This window comes from Cnephaeus nilssonii, assembly GCF_951640355.1.
Source record: "Cnephaeus nilssonii genome assembly, chromosome: 10".
Taxonomy (NCBI): Eukaryota; Metazoa; Chordata; class Mammalia; order Chiroptera; family Vespertilionidae; genus Cnephaeus; species Cnephaeus nilssonii.
In genome coordinates, this window is record NC_137081.1 from 2,969,705 (window position 1) to 2,990,062 (window position 20,358).

Here is a 20,358-nt window from a genome sequence, read left to right on the forward strand (position 1 = left end):
GGACGCTGGGAGCACGCCGGCCGGTCTCTATGTGCCGGGAGCACTCCAGGTCGGTCTCTGTGTGCCGGGAGCACGCCGGGCCGGTCCCTACGCGCAGGAGCACTCCAGGTGTCGGTCTCTATGCGCTGGGAGCACGCCGGCCGGTCTCTATGTGCCGGGAGCACTCCAGGTCGGTCTCTGTGTGCCGGGAGCACGCCGGCCGGTCTCTACGCGCCGGGAGCACTCCAGGTCGGTCTCTATGTGCCGGGAGCATGCCGGGCCGGTCTCCCAGCACCTGCGCTGGCACCAATGCAGCCTCCGGACCGACACAGGCTCTGGGCTGAGAGGACGCGGAGCCCGGTGCTGACAGGCACTGACCCAGGCTCGCTGGCCCGACGGCCAACGCAGTCCCCTTGTTCCGAGTGGAAATCTTCCCTCAGGGAAGTGGCCGCAGCAGGATACGCAGCAGGCTGGCCGCGAGCGACCGTTCTCTCCATCAGCGCAGTCCTTTCCCTGCGCCTGGGTCTTCTCCATGGCAACGTCCCCTCGGCTACTGACCACGTCCTGGTCCTGAGTGACATGCAGGGGCAGGTGCAAGGGCAGAGGAAGGGGGCGGGGCAGGGGCAGGGGCAGAGGAAGGGAGTGGGGGCAGGGACAGGGCAGAGGAAGGGAGTGGGGGCAGGGACAGGGCAGAGGAAGGGGGCGGGGCGGGGGCAGAGGAAGGGGGCGGGGCAGGAGAAGGGGGCGGGGCTGGGGCAGGGGCAGGGGCAGGGCACTCAGGCGGCTGCCCCTGCCCCGGGTGAAAGGGCTGCGCCTCCAGGAAGGTGCCCCCCAGGCTGTACTGCTCCTCATGGAGACGCATTTCTTCTGGCGACAAGTGGCTTCCTCCGAGGACGAAGTCCGCGAACCTGTTCAGTGTGTGTGTTTAAAGACAGTCGGTGTGACCACGGAAGGTTTCCTGGGAAGGAAGCAGTTCCCTGCTACGTGTCTTCAGGGACGTGCACGTGGCCTTCCCACGGGGAGGTGAACGGGATGGCTCCTGGGGTCCTTCTGGCCTCAGGGAGAGGGCGGGGGGCAGACACCAGCCCCCGCGCTCCAACACCACTGCTCTCTCCACTCTCTTCTCCCGAGTCTGGATTTGGTCCTTATTTACTGTCCACACTTCCCCTCCGATCTTCCCCTGAGAGCTCGGGGTCTGAATGAACCCCCCTTTCTCTGAGGGCACGGGGTCTGCATGAACCCCCACCTTTCCCTGAGGACACGGCGTCTGCATGAACCCCCACCTTTCCCTGAGGACACGGGGTCTGAGTGAACCCCCACCTTCCCCTGAGGACACGGGGTCTGAACGAACCCCCACCTTCCCCTGAGGACACGGGGTCTGAATGAAGCCCCACCTTTCCCTGAGAGCTCGGGGTCTGAATGAACCCCCCCTTTCCCTGAGGACACAGGGTCTCAATGAACCCCCCTTTCTCTGAGGGCACGGGGTCTGAATGAATCCCCCCACCTTTCCCTGAGGACACGGGATCTGCATGAACCCCCCACCTTTCCCTGAGGACACGGGGTCTGAATGAAGCCCCACCTTTCCCTGAGGACACGGGGTCTGAATGAAGCCCCACCTTTCCCTGAGGACACGGGGTCTGAATGAAGCCCCACCTTTCCCTGAGGACACGGGGTCTGAGTGAACCCCCACCTTTCCCTGAGGACACGGGGTCTGAGTGAACCCCCACCGTCCCCTGAGGACAGGAGTCTGCATGAAGCCACAGGAGGGAAGCAGAGGGGAAGATGCGGCCGAGAAGCCTTGGGGTGAAGTCCAGCATCACTGTCCACACCACAGGAGAAGCAGGGCCTCAGCTCCCCCCTTCCCTGGGGGAGCCGCCTTCCCTGGGGGAGCCGCCTTCCCTGGGGGAGCCCCCTTCCCTGGGGGAGCCGCCTTCCCTGGGGGAGCCGAGGCTGCTGCTGTGACCCTCGCGGTTCGGCCGGCGCCAGAATGCAGGGTGTGCACCAGCGTCAGGGACCCTCGCGGCCACTCCAACCCGGGCCGGGCTGGGCTGAGCGGGGCTTACTTTCTCGGCGCCTGGAGCCGGGACACGGCCAGCCAGGATGGGAAGTCGGGCCGGCGGCAGGCCTGGCGCAGCTCCTCCAGGGCCCGGGCGGTCGCGGCGTCGGCCTGCTCCTGGTACTCCTCCTCGGTCAGGTACCTGAACGCCGGCCTCCGGGACCTCAGCCACTTCTTCACGTTCCTAGGACAGCGCATTCGGCTGCTCGGCTCCTGGCCACGTCGGTTATTCAACTCGACTCCGAGGCTTCGGAAATACATTTCTTGGACAGCAGTGGGCATAGTTCTTCACTGCCTTGGTATCACACTACACACGCTAAGCATGTAACATGCTTTCATGCTGCTATCGCGAATGTGGCACGTAGAACACGCAGCGCGGGCCTGCGGGCACAGTCCCCCCTCTGGACCATCCTAATATGACCTCATACCCTCATGTGGCTTCTGGGGGGCAGTTCCCATAGAGATGTTCGCGCATCTTTCTTCCCGGGACCGAACGGCACAGCCCGACAGCCCAGGCCCCGCTTCCTGGGGCGTGCCGGCTGCGTTTCCGGGGCGCCGAGAGGCAGGCCTGTGAGGGTCTGTGCAGACTCCCCGCCCACCTTCCAGGCCGAAAAGCAGGGGGCTGTGGCCTTGGCCTCGGCCCAGCGCGGTGCCTGCCCCAGAGGGAGTGCGCGCACAGGGCGGCGTGCCGGTCATTAGACCGGCTCTGGCTCGCCGCGTGCTCGGTGTCTTGGCCAGAAGTGCTTTCCTACAGGGAAGCCCTAAAGGGAGACTCAGACAAATACTAATGACAACACAAGGGGCCTTAACGTCATTATCATAAATGAGCTTCAAAAGGCTTAAGGCCGCTCACTGTAATGGACCCGAGCGGCCCCCCCCCCCCCCCCCCCCGCCCCGAGTGAGCATCCCGCACAGCGGGTCCCGAATGCATTTCCTGGGGAGCGGACCTGAGCCTCTTCCCGTGAAGACCCTGGTGGCTGAGGTGCCAGCCCGGGCACGCTGGCATGGCTGCCGTCTCCTCTCTGAGCACCCCGGCCTCTGAGGAGGAGACGGGCACAGGCGCCCCGAGGCCGCCCACCGTGGGGACCGGGCCATCCCTTCCCCGTGCGCGTCCAACCCGCTCCCAGGACAAACCTGCAGGCGGCGAGCACCCCTCCCCGCGGCCGCCAGACGAAAGGAGACAGTGCGCATGCAGTGCTCAGCGCAGCCCGAACCCGTCAGTGTCCGTAAGGACAGTAACAGCCCGCTGCCCGGGTTAGAAACATGACCAAACAGTCCTCTGGGAGCTAGGAAGCACTCCAGACACCAGGTGCCGTCTCTCTGGTTCTTTATTTCGCCTGTAAGTACGCTCCTGTCTTCCCCTCGCCCTTCACGTCCTTCACGCTGTCACCCCGGCCGCGTGGCGGGAGGCGGCCATGTGCATGTTGGCGACGTTCATGATAACGCACCGCAAGGCTGAAAGGCCCCGTGCGGCCACATCCCCTTGGCTCCTGGCGGGGTGGGGGGTGGTGGAGGGGAAGAGGAGGGGGGTCCACCCTGGGCCGGGGCCATGAGCAGGGCCTGGAGGAGGGGAGTGGTCAGCCCCCCCACCGAGGGCCTCCGGTCACTGTGGGGCTCCGACCCCGGCAGAGCCGTCAGCCAGCCTCAGCCCCTCCCACCGGCCCTGCCGCTCAGCCTCCCCCACACCCTCTGCACAGGCTCTGTCCTGACCCGGCCCATCTGAGCCCGGGACATCACCCACACGCAGTCACAGATCCATAAACACCAGCTCCGTCTCCTTCCTGACAGCCTCGCTCCCTCGTAAATATTCATTAGCTCCTCTTCCAGCCCGGCCTCCCGCCAGGTCGCCAGGTCCTCCTCACCGCCGCCTCCGGCCTGGACCACTGCGCCCTCTGAGGCCTGGGCTCCTGCCCCTGCCCCTCCCCCTCCCCCACCCTTTGCCAGACACGATGGGCCACACCCACTGCCTGTGGGCGTCCTTGGTCTCGGCTTTGATTTTTGCTTGTTGAGTATTTTAATTTTCAGATTAGTTGGCAACATTTACAAATCACAAGAACTCACACTCTCATCCACATTCCTAGCTTTTCTAGAAAACCAGGAGACCTGGCAAGGCGGGGCCCACCCTCCCTCCCATGGGCAGCACTCAGCTCAGGCCGAGAGGTCACGCCCCTTCCGATGAGCTGCAGTGTCACCCGGTGACCTTCCCGGTCCTCACGGCCCCCACGGCCTCGGCCTGCTCAGCGCCCACTCAGCACCTGCAGCCCCAGCACCGGGGTTCAGGCCGCCTTAGGCATCCGCCAGGGGGCGCCGACTCAGCCGCACTGGCTTCCTCCCCGCACTGGGCACGTCAGACCGGACTCTCCCCGCACTGGGCACGTCAGACCGGACTCTCCCCGCACTGGGCGCGTCAGACCGGACCCTCCCCGCACTGGGCACGTCAGACCGGACTCTCCCCGCACTGGGCGCGTCAGACCGGACCCTCCCCGCACTGGGCACGTCAGACCGGACTCTCCCCGCACTGGGCACGTCAGACCGAACTCTCCCCGCACTGGGCACGTCAGACCGGACCCTCCCCGCACTGGGCACGTCAGACTGGACCCTCCCCGCACTGGGCACGTCAGACCGAACTCTCCCCGCACTGGGCACGTCAGACCGGACTCTCCCCGCACTGGGCGCGTCAGACCGGACTCTCCCCGCACTGGGCGCGTCAGACCGGACTCTCCCCGCACTGGGCGCGTCAGACCGGACTCTCCCCGCACTGGGCGCGTCAGACCGGACTCTCCCCGCACTGGGCACAGCAGACCAGACTGGCTGCAGGGCCTGCGCTGCCTCCACGCCTGTCCTGCCCGCCTCCTCGCCTGTCTCCCGACGTGCCCATCAGGGCTTTGTCCCCATCGGAGAGCCTCCCGACGCTCAGTCACCTGTCTGCTCTGACTCACGAAGACCCGGCCCAGTGCCAGCTCCTCCGGAAGTGCTCCCGATGCCCGGTGCTGGCAGGCCGGCGCTCGCACCTCGTGCGTGACAGCGTACGCCTCGGTCTCAGCAAGCACTGCGCAGGGCAGGGATGCCTCATCTGTGCACGACATGCAGGCAGGCGCTCAGCCCACGCGGCCACCGCCCGGGGAGGCCTCACAGCGCCACCTCAGCATCACGCACCCTCTGAGCTCCCAGGAGGCCGAAGCCTCGCTGTAAACCCGAGAAGAGAGAGCCCACATGCCATCCATCTCCCACCCTGAGGACTCCTCTCTGACCCCTAACGCTTATCTCCTCAGCACCACGAATGCCTCCGCAGCAGGTTTGGCTCTAATGCAGGAAAGTCCAGAATGAAAAATGAAAGTAGACACTTCAGGCACCCCGAGCCCGGGCCTTCTGTCAGAGTCGGGGAGCGGGGGGGGGGGGGGGGGGGGGGGGAAATGACACGGATGACTGCCATCCCCCGCGTGGGCTTGAACCTCCGGACAGCAGCGAGAGCCACCTCGGGCTCGCTCCCTCCCTCCCCTCTCGGAGGGACGCTCCAGGTGAAAGGGGTCCGTGATGAGATCACACACGCTATGTCCAAACGTCCCCCCAAACCATCCACCGAGCCAGAGCCCCACGTGCCAGGTTTACTAGGAGAAAGGAAGACGCGCCCGGCACGTACCTGAGCGCTCTCGCCGGGCAGCGCAGAGCCCGGGGCAGCAGCAGGAGGCCCACGGCGGCCCAGGCGGCCCGGGGCACGGGGGCGCCGCAGCGGGTCAGCGCCAGGCCCAGCAGCCGCAGCGTCCACGCCAGGAGGCGCTGGCTCCTCTCCTCGGCCAGGGGCCCGCGTCTGTAACAGGCAGCGAAGCTGAGGGACCCCACTGCCAGGACGTAGCCTGTGGGAGCAGAAGAAGGCGGCTCGTCTCACTCCGAACTTGAACATTTATGGTAAAAACCGGCAGAGGTCTGGCTGGCGGCTCAGTGGTTGAGCGTCGACCTATGAACCAGGAGGTCAGGGTTCAATTCCAGGTCAGGGCACAGGCCCGGGTTGTGGGCTCCATCCCATGTGGGGCGTGCAGGAGGCAGCCGGTCCATGATTCTCTCTCATCATTGATGTTTCTCTCTCTCCCTCTCCCTTCCTCTCTGACATCAATAAAAACATAAAAAACCAAAAACGACATAGCCTTGACTGAGAGCTAAGAACATACCAGAAAACCTTCCCTTTCGTTTTCTTTCTCCGATGAAGTAACATGGAAAAAGGCATGTAAGGCTCGTTACTCCCTCACGTGAGGTGCTGGCTGACGGGCTGTGAGTCATCATTCTCGGTAAAGTGAGGGCGCAGAATCGTCAGTGACTATAACACGTGTCTAGTTGTCAGCCCAGAGTCCTAGCACCGTGGTCGGCAAACTGCGGCTCGCGAGCCACATGCGGCTCTCTGGCCCCTTGAGTGTGGCTCTTCCACAAAATACCACGGCCTGGGCGAGTCTATGTTGAAGAAGTGGCGTTAGAAGAAGTTTAAGTTTAAAAAACTTGGCTCTCCAAAGACATTTCAATCGTTGTGCTGTTGATATGTGGCTCTGCTGACTGATGAGTTTGCCGACCCCTGTAGACCTAGGACAAGCGTCCTCGTGGCGGCCGTGGTCGGGGTAAGCCTCAGCAGAGGTCACAGCTGCAAACCCGACTCTTTCCCAGGCCCGGGTTCCGCGGACAACGAGGGACGGAGATGCTCTCGTCCGGGGCGGGTCCAGCGCGCACGCGGGCCTGTGCGGCCACCAGGAGCGTGTCGTTTGCGTCTGAGCGAGCCCCGATGTCCCGTTTAAAGGACATGCAGGCGAGAGAGCAGCGCAGCTGACTTGTACCGCAGGGGTAACCGGAGAAATCCAAAACGTGGGACACCCTACAGGACGCCCGTGGTGTCTCAGGAACCACCGTGACGGAGAACAGCTGCGGGGATGGAGAGCCTTACGGGGCAGAACGGACCCAGAACGCGATTCCGGGCTGCATCTCAGCGGACACGCACCAACCAGCGACGCTGTGCAGGGAACGTCAACATGGCCTGGGCAATAGGTGATTTTATGTGATTCTCAATTGTTTTTTAGACTTGACACTTACTGGACTATAGAGGAAAACGCTCTTGTTTTTTAGAAGTGCTTAGTGAAGTGTTTAGGGGACCATACCATAATGTGGGTGATTTATTTTAAAAAGCACTTTAGCATAAGGAGAAACAAGAACTGAAAACATAAAATCTTAACATGGAACAGAACAGGTATTGCTTTTGATTTGGGGGCATAGACATGTGTGAGAAAGCTGGGGCCAGGTGTCAGAAGGGACCCAGTCCTCTCGTCCCCACCATCTCCCGATTACGCCGGGAGAAGAAGCTGCTGTTTTGGTATCACGGAGAACAAGGGGCTCCCTGAGGCCTCCCTGTTTCTGGACAGCCGGGTTTCCATTCGTCACGTACACTGAGGACGGCTCACCTTTCGTGCTGAATGCATCCAGACAAAGACCTAAAGAGCCACATTTCACAGAAACGTCTTCATCACAAGTTAGATGTGGTCAGAGCGCCTGTAGTCAAAAGGGGCAAATCGTTTTTGCTCTTTTGAACATTAGGATAGACCAGTGGTCGGCAAACTCATTAGTCCACAGAGCCAGATATCAACAGTACAACGATTGAAATTTCTTTTGAGAGCCACATTTTTTAAACTTAAACTTCTTCTAATGCCACTTCTTCAAAATAGACTCACCCAGGCCGAGGTATTTTGTGGAAGAGCCACACTCCAGGGGCCAAAGAGCCGCATGTGGCTCGCGAGCCGCGGTTTGCCGACCACTGGGATAGACACCTAAGAAGGATGTCATACGGGAAGGGTATAAAATGAGATCGAATAATGAAATGACGTCACCAACTATGGGAATAAATAAAACACGGTTTTACGCAGCGCTGCTTGGTTCCAAATGAAAACCTAGAGGCCGGAAACAGCTGCCAGGAGAAGGCCTCCCGCGGTGCTTTCCAGCTTCCCCAATCACAGAATGTGTCTTTTCTTTTTTAAATATATTTTACTGATTTTTTACAGAGAGGAAGGGAGAGGGAGAGAGAGTTAGAAACATCGATGAGAGAGAAACATCCATCAGCTGCCTCCTGCACACCCCCCACTGGGGATGAGCCCGCAACCAAGGTACATGCCCTTGACCGGAATCGAACCTGGGACCCTTCAGTCCACAGACCGACGCTCTACCCACTGAGCCACACCGGTTAGGGCTAGAATGTATCTGAAAAACGTTACCTACCTACGACATACATCCTGTGCTCACACCACAGCCACGGCAGGTGCTCCATCCCCTGGCACACCATATACACTGAGGCAAACCAACAACCAACCATGACTGCCCCAAAGGTGCTATACTGCGTGTGGAGAAAACAAACGCACAGTGTTCGGTCATTCGCTCTCAGGACAGCAGAAGCAGCCCGCCAGCCCTCTGTACGGGACACTTCTCTCCACAAACCGCGCTGCCGTCAACTCGGCCTAGGTCTGATGAAAGGTGCGGCCGGGCCCAGCAGCCCTGGCGCCCTGGGAGCCGCCGGGATGCAGACCCGCAGGCCCAGGACCGGAGCCGGGCAGGGCAGGGCAGGGCGCGCGGAGCCAGCACGCACATTGCTGCTGGAGCAGCGGGAGCCAGGGAACCATTTATCTCAATGATGCTGGCCGCACTCTTTAACCCTTTGCACTTGCTTGCTTTTTTCTCGATTCCTTTATTCTAATGCTAACCGTGTCGAGTCACACTCGACATCCGAGTGCAAAAGGTTAAGCAGAGGAAGGGCCACATTATCATCGTGAGCTAACGTTCGCGTCTCCTCGCTCTGCTTTGGGGACTAATAACATCGCCGCGACCGGCAGATGCAGCGACGCTGCTCGTCACGGCGCGGGCGGCTCGGCCGGGATCAGAGAGATGCTCTCTGCATCGCATCGTCCCTGGCACCCACAAGGGAAACCCATCACCCCGAGAATGAACACGTCACCTAGAGAATGAAAGGTCTCCAAAGAAGTGTCCGCAAGACGTACTGTAACCACAGACGGCAATAAAATAAACTGGACTCTAGGAAAGGTGCATCGTAAGCCAGGCTATGCAACGCAGACACGCAGCTTGAACGGGGAGCCATCATAACCAACGTGGGTCCATCTGCCCAAGCTCCGTGCCCACAAAGACCCCGACCTCCGCGCTGGCTCAGGGCACACAGCATACCGACCTCGGGGATGGACCTTCTCGCCAGCAGCAGCAGGAAGACCGGTGTCATCAGCACGCCCAGCGCCGTCCCCGAGCAGTAATAGAAAGCAGGGCTTCTGTCAGGACAAGCAGACGGCGCCGTGTCAATGCCACGCCACGCTGTCCGCAGGGAAAACACGTTTAACTTGACGCCGGAAGAAGAAAAACTCGGGAGGCGGCTTGAACGACGCCCCGTGCTCTTAAAAAATGGAATCTCTGCCCGAAACGTATGGTAAATAGCTTGCCACGAACTCAGAACACAATGTGTGCGTTACCTTCTGTTCAGAATCGGACCCGACAAGAATGACGGCGCCCCCGTCGGGTGGCGGGCGGGCGGGCCGTGCCTGAGCCTCAGCGGCACCCACAGCCTGAGGAAGCGCTGGCCGGGCCTCAGTTTCCCGGCCGGGGGCTAAACACCCTCCCGCCAGCCTGGGCCCAGCTCCTCGGCCAAGCGTCCCGCCCCGCGCTGCCCCGCCGCGGCCGGTTCCCGTGGGTGGGCCGTGAGGGATGTCACACACCTGGTTATGCCCCAGGGAAAGGCTCAGCCATAAGCCACGCGTGGGGCAGCACTAAAGAGTGAAAGTGACTGGGAAGAGACTCGGTTTTCACAGGGAGGCTGTGAGGAACAAAACACCAGGAGGAGAGGTTTGCCAGATGTTTGGTCAAGTCCACCTTTGGCCTCGGAGCTGCAATCGGGGCGGCGGCCTCTGTACGGAGAGCCAGGCGTCGGCACAGCAAACCCGGCGCCCGCCAGCCCCGCCCGGGGGACGCGTCCGGTGCCGCAGATCTCCTTCCCTCTCACACGGGGCACAGAACACAGAGCTCCCCGCGGATGAATGGGTGCAGAGGAGCCGGTGGTGCCGGCAAACGCCTGTGAACGCACTCAGACGTGTCCAACCATCGCTCCACAAACGACTGCTCCTGCTCTACAGGCCTTTCAAGCTGGAGCTTCAGGCCTGCTGTTTGCAAAACCTGGAGCAGAAGGACCCTCACCCCGGCGTGGACCTCCTTGGCAGGGCGCCACACGGCCACGCCCTCTGGGTCCCCACGTGAAGCAGGCGCCACGGGTGCTTACCGACTCAGGCGCGCCGCGGAGCGCAAGAGGGCGATGCCGGCCACAAACAGGAGGACGAGCCTGAGATCCACAGCTGGAGCAGAGAAGACACGCAGAACACGGACGGTCAGCGCGGTGGGAGGGACAGGAAACGCCGACCTCCCGACGTGTCACTCGGAAAGACGGGCCGGGAAAGCCGGGGAAGCAGCGGGACTCACCGCTGCGCGTCACGTGCACCGAGTGCCTGCCGGCCGGCCTCACGGAGAAGCACACATTCCCCTCGTGTGGACGGACGTTCACGGCTATTTCGTGAGACTCGCGCAGGGTCCAGAGCGTGTGGACCGCGCACTCGATGGCAGCGAGCACGGTCTCTGGGTCCCGGCAGCCGTGTCTGTCCGTGATGTACACCAGGCTGAGCGGGCCGGCACTGGCGACCTTCACCTGTGAGCGAGAGCGCGGCTCCGTGAACACAGGGGCGAGCGCGCCTCAGAGCCCCGAGCAGAGCAGGGCCCGACGGGCTGAGCGAGGGACACGCACGTGCACGTGGTGGGTGTGGAGGCCACGGGCGCACCCCCACGTTGGGAGTGGATGTTTGTTCCCTGAGTTGTGGCTGATTCACCTCCTTCTTCTAGCGGGTGACTGGGGCAGAGACGAGAGAGAGGAGTAGGTGGCCAGCTGGTATAAACCCATCAGAAGAGGGGTGACCTCTACCCTTTTCCCCGGTGACTGAGAAGTGCGCCCCCTAGATCAGCTCAGACGTAGCCCCAGCGTCTCTCTGCACCACCTCCTGAGGGCAGAGCCCAGCCTCAGGGCCCCCCACGGCTCACAGCACCGCACCAGCCACAGCCACGCGTTGTTACATGGCAGCCTTGCTGCAGCCTTGTCTGCCCGTTTCTCCTCCCTGCCCGGGGGTGGGGCGAGCCCGAAGGGGGCATCGGTGGCATCACCCACTGCCTGCCTCCCCTCCTCGTGGACTTCGCCCCGCGCCCACGGTTGCGCTCTCTCCAGTGCCACCTGCGGTTACCCAGCTGGGGATTCACCATACACACTGCACTCACCGCGCCCCTCCCCGTAGGCTGGCCTCCCGTTCTCCGAGCGCCTCTGGTGGTCCTGTCCCCCCCAACCTCCACGAATGACTCCCACGGCCACACACTGGACCTGTCAGCCCCCAACGGAAGCCCCTGACACAGGCTGCCTGCCCTGCATCGCCCGGCCGACCACCTCCTGTCTTCCCAGCATGCCCGTTGGCGCTGCACCCAGCAAGCCTTGGACCCCACCATGTGTCGGGCATCTCCCCCTGCTCCTCGCCCCATGGACTCAGCCCCTGCTTGTCCAGCTGAATTCCGAGGCGGTCATTAGCGATCATTCCCTCGCAGGGACCTTCCTTGTTTTCACGCCCGCACAGTCCAGCCCCACCTAGTCTATCCGAGCACTGGTGCCACCAGCTCTGCTGCGAAGCACACGGTGGCCGCCCCGCCCCGCCGAGGGCCACGTGGGCATCGGAACAAACACGGCCACGGCAATGGGCAGGGCACGGGGGCATCGGTAATACTTTCAACAATAAAGACACATTTTAAAAATAAATAAAAATCATATTATTTTCACTTTTAAAAATAAAAATAAAGCCATCATCTTTTTAAGGAGCTTGATTCAAAGTCAAAGAAAAGTAAACCGATTCCCTGTTGTCAGGTAAGATTTAAAAGCGCGCTCTTACCTGCACGGTTGACCATATGTATTTCCACTCGGTTCGGGGGTTCTGATGGTAGCAGTAACAGTCTGATGCAGAAGTTTCAATTACATCCATTTCCTTCAAAGCTCTGCACCTCGGAACTGAAAGTGTAAAAGAAAACATATTTCCTCAATATTTAGTTGCCCAGAATCTTATCTTTTTTTTTCTTTTTTATTCACAGGGACATTGGTAGCTGTTTTTATAATCTATGACCAAAAAAATTCTTCTCTCTGGTAATTAAAGGCAACCCAGCAGGAGACAGACCAAAGTTCCAGTCCAGGACTTCGACGACATTGGAGGACACGCTGCGAGCACGGAGAACACGCTGCGAGCACGGAGAGCACGCTGCGAGCACGGAGAGCACGCTGCGAGCACGGAGAGCACGCTACGAGCATGGAGAACACGCTACGAGCATGGAGAACACGCTATTAGCACGGAGAACACGCTACGAGCACGGAGAACACGCTATGAGCACGGAGAACACGCTATGAGCATGGAGAACACGCTATGAGCACGGAGAACACGCTACAAGCATGGATAACATGCTATGAGCACAGAGAACACGCTGCGAGCACGGAGAGCACGCTGCGAGCACGGAGAACAGGCACGCCCTCCGCCCGAGACGGAGAAAGGGGGCCGAGGGCCGGGCCCAGGAGGCGGAGAGGCCTGTGAAGAACCGGAGACTGAGCTGCGGGCAGTGAGACAGAAGTTGGCGGGGGGGGGGGGGGGGGGGGCGGGGGGGGCGAGTGTGTGCAGGGCACCGAGCTGAGGGACGCGGGCGCCAGCCCTTCGCAGGACGGCGCGGAGGGGACATCTCACCACCCGCAGCGAGAGGCCGGCCGTGGTCCTCTCGGGCCTGAGCCGGGCAAACCACGGCCACCTTCCCCGAGGGCCGGTTCCCCGTGGGCCTCAGACTGGCTCCTCAGTCATCGGGTGCTTTAACTCGTAAGAGCGAGACGATGCCCCCGAGGAGCTGTGAGCGGTCCGAGCTTAGGAGTCAGCGCTCCGGTCTCCTCTCCGCCGGGAGCCTGCGAGGCCGTCTGCCCGCCTCCTGCTTCCAGAGCCGCCCCGTTTCCCCATAGCCTGGCCCGTCATCTGCACAGAAACGTCCATCGCAGCGCACGACCGGCCTACGTCAAACCCCCACGGGCTTCCCCCGGACCGGACCGTAATAAACCCACCTCCCCTTCCCGGACCTGCTCTCCGCCTCCCTCCGCTGCCTGCCCACCCCCCTCCGGCCCTCCAGCGCCTCTTTTCCTCCTTGCTGTTTCCTCGTGTTCGGCACCTGAGAGCACTGGGTGCGAGGGCACGCCCAGGAGCAGGAACATGCATGTGCTCTGCATGTCACCCATCGTCAACCAGACGGGGAAGTGCGAACGGGGTAGGTCGCCCGGACTGCTGACCCCGAGAGAAACCCCACTAACAAGCATCTGCAGGCTGCGCCTCCCCAGGAAATCTCGAGTAGCCTCTGCTCTTGAGATACACCTGATGTCGAGCTCAGACAACCCCTGGGACATGAGAGACCCTGTGTCGGCGCTGCACGGCGTCCTGCGGCTGCCCGCATGACCCTCCCCCTAAGGCGAGTGCATTTCCGTCAACCCGCCAGAATTCCTAAATACCCAGGAGGCGAGGAACGCCCAGCCCCAAGAAGCCACACGCCTGGCTCCAAGGGAGTTCCTGCGAACCTCGAGGCACAGGCTCGTTGGACGAGGCCTGAGAGGTGACGTGTGACAATCAGGACTGGTACCGTGGCTGGCCTCCCGCCTCCCTAGAGAGAGCCAGACCTTGTATCTCCGATCAGCAATTTTCAGCCCATGTGCCGCCAGGGGTTTTTAAAACACGCCACACCTGACCACTCGTCAGGGGCCCGGGCCTCTCTGCCCGCAGACTGTCAGGTAAAGAAACAGCAACGGCCACACAACAGCCGTCTCGTGCGAATGCAGCGGCGTGCACCTGTTTTTTGTTAGATCGGCAAAAACGATGTTCTGTGTGCCGCGGGATTTCGCCATCAGGTTGTGTGTGCCGTGAGATGACCAAGGTTGAAACTGCTGTTTCAGATTGTTAGTCCCAGGCCTGCCCTCCCTCCAGGGAGCCCCTAGAAATTGCATTGCTGTTTCTACCGCCTCTGTCGCCACCTGCGGGTGGGAACGGGAAGTGCAGCCAGCCTCGCGGCTTACGGAGCTCCATGGCAGGCTGTGAGCCGCGTCTGTGGGCAGGTGTCTCCGTGGAAGCGGCCTCAGCCTCCCCTGGTCGCCCCACTAGGACGGGACCTGCTGGCCCGCAGTAATGTCAGCAAACCCCTCCCAGGGCATCCAGAACTCGAAGAGGAGTTCCAGGGGCCCCTGAACATGCAGCAAGAATCCTTCACCTGGAGGGGCAGCTACCATGGAGAGCCGCGGCTTCCCCTGGGGCTGGAATCCGTCTGCACCCGGGAGGGTACCCCTAACGAGGTGTCTGCTCCCTCAGACCCGAGTCAGATCGGGAAACGTCTGGAAGCATGGGCCGTCCCAGCTCCAGCTCATCTCCCAAGCTCTCGGAGGATCTGGGGACCGGCCCGGATGCCATCCTCACCCGGCTGCCCAGCAAGGCAGCGTCTAAGCCGTGAGTGAGCGCCGCCCTCTTGCGCTCCCCAGTCCCTGGCAGGCTCTCCGATCCTTTCAGTCAACCTGAGTGGACTCGGTGATGTTCGTGCCCCACCTGCCGAGACACAGCACCATTACTGACATCACCAAAGGATTCGAGTCAGGATTACTTTAACCAACGAGATTCTTCGTTCCTTTTGAATGGCACCCACTTTATAAATACTGAATTGGTCTGTCAACAGGGACAGCTGCGTCTCCCCTGCTTTGACTGGTAACTTTAAAACCCCTCCTTTGTGGTTTGCTGTCATGCACTACTTCTCCTACGTGTGCGAGGACATATTTAAGTTAGAGTCTCATCATTCATAAGAGAAACATATTCGGTCAAACTGGAGAAAGGGGCAGGTGGTACTGAAGCCTACTTAGAGAGCAGCCTACAATAAGAAGCACAAACGCTCCCCAAATCTTAGATCCTCAACAACCTCCGACAGAGAAATATTTCCGCAGTGTTCCTCCTGAAAGTAACTTCACATGGTCCTCACACGAGAAAAAAAGTATCTTCAGGTGGAACTAGACCAGGATCGTAAAACCACCGACTCCACTCCCATGTTCTCCATTCGGCCTACCACGGCTCCTCTTTGGGGCAGGGAAGGGAGGCAGAAGAATAGGACAAACAAAAGCAAAACCCACCGAACCTTAACTCCGGAAAGCTGACACGGAAAAGGGGTTTCTGGGTGTTACACTGTCAATTCACACTGTCAGAGGAGTTAGCACGGAGCGCCCAAGTCACAAAGGTAACTTCTCGGTTCTACTAACCCCAGTTTTTTTGTTTTGTTTTCTAACATGACTTGAATATAAATCTTGGTATTTTATGTCTCCACGAACATGCGTATTAGAAAATGAAACTGAAATTAGCACATGCTAATGTGTATTCAAGTATGATCTTCATTTCAAGCACTCATTTTCCTTCTCCCACAGATAAATCGGAATACTGCTAACGAGGCCTGAACTTCTCCCCAGGATACTGCGTGGTTTCTAGGAACCTCACCCACGGCTTGCAAACCACTCGCAGCCCTTCCTCTCGGCCAGACCTGCCCCTGACGTGACATCAGAGAGGGTGACAGAGACTGGCCTCCGCCTAGACTTCCTCCATTCCCGGACGGGGGCTGTGTGTGTGTGTGGGGGGGGGGGGGCGGGGGGAGATGGAGTTTAGAACAGGAAGTGTCCTCTCACCTGTGTGATGAGAGGAAGTACCAGCTGTTTGGCGTCAGGCTCCTCATGAAAACCAGTGCGTTCAGAGCAGCAGCAGCTCTGGACACTGCGGTCCAGGCCGCAGCAGCGTCACTGGGACACAGGCCCGGCCTGCCCGAGTGGCGAGTGGCGCTGTCAGGCACACAAACTGCCCTTCTTCCGCGCGATGGGCTAGACTTCCTGCAAGACCCAGGCCGACGGCAGCTCGGCGGGCCTCGGTTAACACAACAGGGAAGTGAGCTGACACCTAGTCGGGGACACAGAATCTGAAACACACTGTGTCCCTGAGACACACAAAGGTGCGGGCGGCGTGGGGAACCATTCAGCCACAGCACACCCTCCCACTGATGAGAAAACGACAGTCCATAAGCTTCTGTGCCGGGCCTTCTACAAGTGGGTGTGAGCGTAAAGACTGAACTGGAACTTGGCTCCGGGGTGGGCCCAGGGCTGTGGATAATATCCCGGCCGCTGCCATGCTCAGAAACCCTCCTTCTTGGCGGTACGGTGATCGACTTTTTCACCAGATGACTAGCATACTGGTCACATTCCTTACCGAGCCTTCGTTTTCTCTTCTGTAAAATGGGCTTATAAATGTTACCTACCACCCCCTACGCAGGACTGCCGTGGGGATTGAATAAAATGCCGTCAAAGCGCTGCCTGACACAGTCAAGGCCAAACACAAGTCTGTTCAGTGCAAACTGGTGTAACGGTTCCCCAAGGCGATCCCCAGACCTCGCAGTTGGCAGCTGTAACAGACTCTGATCATGGACCCCATCCTCAGACAAGGAACCCGGATTTATGGGGGGGAGGGGGGTCCCAGCTACAAGTCCTCACGTGGCCGAAGCGCTGCGAGCACCGGTGGGCAGGGGTCCCAGGAGACCTCACGGGATGTTACGGAGAAAAAGGACTGGGGGTGAGCGGCAGTTCGGAGCCAGAACCCCGACTTCAGGCCGGGACCTTGGGGTCCCCGCACAGACGACCCACCGCCGCCAGCAGCCACCTTGTGCCCCTGAGAGCCAGGCCCCGCGCCGGCCCACCCCCGCCCCCCTCCCGTGCGGAGGGGTCTGTGTGCGGTCACGGTCACGGGGTCACGGGGTCACGGGGTCAGAGGCTGAGGCCGAAGGAGCCCGACACCAGCTCCCGCCTCGGCGGCTGCGGACGGGAGGCCGGGCGCACGGCCCCTGCGCTCAGGCCGCGGCAGGTCCGGCCCGGGAGCCGGGAGCCGGGAGCCGGGGAGCCCGGGAGCCGGGGAGAAGGGGGCCGGTCCGCCGGGCCAGGCCGCCACGGGTGCGCCCTCGCGGGGCAGGGGAGCCCGCCCGCCCCCCTGGCCTCCCGCCCGGGAAGGGGCGCCCGCGGTTACCTGCCAGCGGCGCCCCGAGCGGCTCCTTCGCGCGCCCCGCGCCCGCGGCCAGCAGCGCCCAGGGCAGCAGCCACCACGGGCCCGCGCGCCCCCGCATCCCGCCGGCCCCCCGCCCCGCCCCGCCGGCCCCGCCGCCCGGAGCCGCCGCCGCGCGGGGTCAGGGGAGAGGGCGGGGCGGGCGGGGCGGCGCCCTCGGCGGGAAGGCGAGACCCCGCCTCCCGGGGCCGCAGGACCGGCCTCCGCGCGGGGCTTCCGGGGCCTCCCCCGGGGCGCGGGGCGGGCACTGAGGACCTCCCGGTGGCGGGGCTGCGGGGCGGGGCCGCGGGACGGGCACTGAGGACCTCCCGGTGGCGGGGCGCCCCCCCCCCCATCCTCACCGCCCCGGGGCGGGCCCTGCAGCCGCTTCCCCCGTGACGAGTAAAAGCGGTTCCTTTCTTTTCCCTTCTGTACCACGCAGTCACCGGTTGGCAATGTGGATGCATAAATAGCCTTGTAGGTCTAAGCTCAAAGACACACATTTCAGTGTAAAGAGGCCGGAAAAGTGCCCACCAATACCACCCCCCTTAAGATGGCCTCGTGTTTAAGAAGAAGAAGAAGAAAAGGAACAGATTGGTGGCCCCAGGGGGGAGGGGGCATCCTGGGTGAAGGTGACCAAAGGTCATCAGATCAGTAAGTTCTGATGTGAGGCTCACATGGTGACCGAAGTGAACAATACCGTACGTTATATTTGGAAGTTGCTGAGAGGAGGTCTTAAAAATTCTCATAAGAAAAAAGCTTTGGTAATTATGTGAGGCGGTGGATATCAACTTACTTTGATGACCATTTTGAAATATAGACATCTCAAACCATTATGCTGTACACCTAAAACTAAGACATGTCCATTATATCTCAATAAAACTGGAAACATAGTATAGAACCATCAATACTAATATGGATAATTAGTATAGAACGTGCAGCCTTGAATATTATATTGTACTTAAAACAACAACAACAGCAAAACAGCAGACGCCCCTTGGGCCCTGGAACCCTTTAAGGTGATTCAATGTCATATTAAACATTTACTAGCTAAAAGGTCATTTCCTCTCTTCTAACTCGCGTCTCCTGCTGAAGTATCTCAGAGAACCCCATGGTGGCAGTAAGCATCCCCTACAATCGGCTCCTTTTCCCTCCAACTCTGAGTGGGACTCCCTGTCCCTGCTCCACAGAAAGGTTGTGAGGCCGGCAGTTACAGCCGTGAGCAGAGCAAGGACATGGACCAGTACAGGCCACCAGGGTGGACAGCCCACGGGCCTAGCAATGGACAGTCAGCTGTAGGGTGGGGCCTCGTCCCAGGTGACCTTTCCTCCCCTCGCATGTGGATGGTCATGTGGTTGGACCCCTGACCTTTCCCCTGGAGACAGCATCTGGGCCTCAGTTGTGTGCCAGCCCCAGGCCCAGGAAAGCAGCAGCACCAGCCCAGCTGCCCTCGGGACCAGCTGCCCTGGATAATGACCCCACCCGGTGCCGGCCAATCAGTGGAGCCCACAGCCTGAGAGGACTCAGCCCTGAGAGGACACCCCTGGAGAGTGCTGACTGTCTATGGAGATCTTCCCCTGGGCCTGGGCCTCCCCTAACACCTCCGCCCTGAAACCCTCAGGACAGGACCCAGTCTCTCTTCCTCCTGGGAGCAGGCCCATGCCTTTACCTCCCCCCCATCCATCCCCCTAGGAAGCTACCATTAGCTTCCTCACTCCAAAGCTCCTAGGCGCTTTCTTTACCTCCACAACCTGTTTCCTCAGCCCTTTCTTTTGCCAGTTACGTTTCTCCCCCTGTGATTTACCTGATACATGTTCTCCTACAGGGTGGGCCTTGCTCTGAATTCTTTCCCAGCCAGGACCCACGTACCCCGGTTGCTGAACCCGGGTTTGGTCTGACCCCACGGGTCAGGGTCAGACCCCTGGTGCCACTCCCGCCGCCTATAATTGGCCCAGCTGCCCTCAGACTCCTGGCATCATGCACGCATCGATGCACAGCTTTTAGAAAGTTCAGGGACCTCCTTGTTGAGGACTCTTGGATAAGGTGACCAGATCGTCCCGCTTTTGGCGGGACAGTCCCGATTTTTAACAATTTGTCCCGCGTCCCACGGCGTTTTAAAAAAGTCCCCATCTGGTCACCTTCCTCTTGGAGGAATGGTTTTTACAAGTAAACGGATACTCCTTGAACTCTGACCCTGCAGGGTGTTTCCGGGGAAATGGCAGAGCCTGAGGTGTTCCTGCCTCTTGCACAAAGGTTTTGTTTTTTTCCCCTAAACCACAGTAATTCTGACTTAGCTTGGTTTTGGATGTACTGTCAGCGTAGGTAGCTAGTTACTGATATGAGAAAAACAGTCATTAACGTAAGGAAGAAAGCAAAGGGAACTCAGTGATCTTAAACTGGGAGGCAGAAGCAGCAACAGAGCAGGCTTTCTGTCCAGTTCACTGGTGAACACGCATTCACAGTCCCTCCAGGGCCGGCCCAGGGGACAGTCCTCCCACTGGGACGGAAATCTCCCGGCCTGGGAGCCGGAACTGATGGGCAGAGGACTTCCTCCCCAGGGTGAGGCAACAGGAACTAGATGATGCCATGAAACCTGTGGACACGCCGGGGGAGTCAGGTGGCGAAACGCAGGGGAGGCCCTAGCCGGGGAACAAGGGGAAATCGGATTGGTTCAGGTCGGGGAAACCCCGTAGAATCGACTGGGAGGAGGGCCCAACCCAGGCCTGGGAAAATTAGGAGTTTGGGTTGGATCATTTGAATGGTTCTGTGTCCTCTACCTGAACCACGAAGACACCTGGAGGGTTAGCATGAGCCTCTGGCCCTGCTTCTAGAGCCTGCCCACCCTCTAGGCCCCCCAGGGGGTATTCCTTCCCGTCATCCACAACAAAATCTTGTCGCCGCAAAAGAATCTGTTACATTCACCGGCTACAGTACTATGGAAAGTGGAAATAAAACGAAACCATAAAATACCCCAAAGAAGGCAAGAATATAGGGAGAAAGAATGAACAAATAGAGAACAAAAGATGGCAGGTTTAATCCAATCACATCAACAATTACATTAAACAGAAAAGTCTCCAAACCCTAATTAAAAGGCAAACATTGTCATACTGGAAAACC

The 20,358-nt window shown here is 60.2% G+C and overlaps 1 protein-coding gene across 4 annotated transcripts in view; it reads right to left on the reverse strand.

Annotated features, from left to right (window-relative positions):
- Nucleotides 1-529: 529 nt before the first annotated feature.
- The window catches only part of NEMP2 (nuclear envelope integral membrane protein 2), a gene marked incomplete at its 3' end in the record, with an annotated part of 35,266 nt that continues 15,437 nt past the window's right edge, over nt 530-20,358 (reverse strand). For 2 of the 4 annotated variants that reach the window (XM_079782748.1, XM_079782750.1), the window contains exons 2-9: nt 12,022-12,137; nt 10,526-10,748; nt 10,329-10,401; nt 9,237-9,330; nt 8,279-8,393; nt 5,676-5,889; nt 2,043-2,219; nt 530-887 (exon numbers count right to left, since the gene is read on the reverse strand). In XM_079782748.1, coding sequence (XP_079638874.1) covers nt 530-887; nt 2,043-2,219; nt 5,676-5,889; nt 8,279-8,393; nt 9,237-9,330; nt 10,329-10,401; nt 10,526-10,748; nt 12,022-12,137 — 1,370 coding nt within the window. Of the gene's footprint in view, nt 888-2,042; nt 2,220-5,675; nt 5,890-8,278; nt 8,394-9,236; nt 9,331-10,328; nt 10,402-10,525; nt 10,749-12,021; nt 12,138-15,848; nt 16,888-17,226; nt 17,359-20,358 lie in introns of those variants that run through there. The other 2 variants (XM_079782747.1, XM_079782749.1) reach the window with 2 other exon arrangements.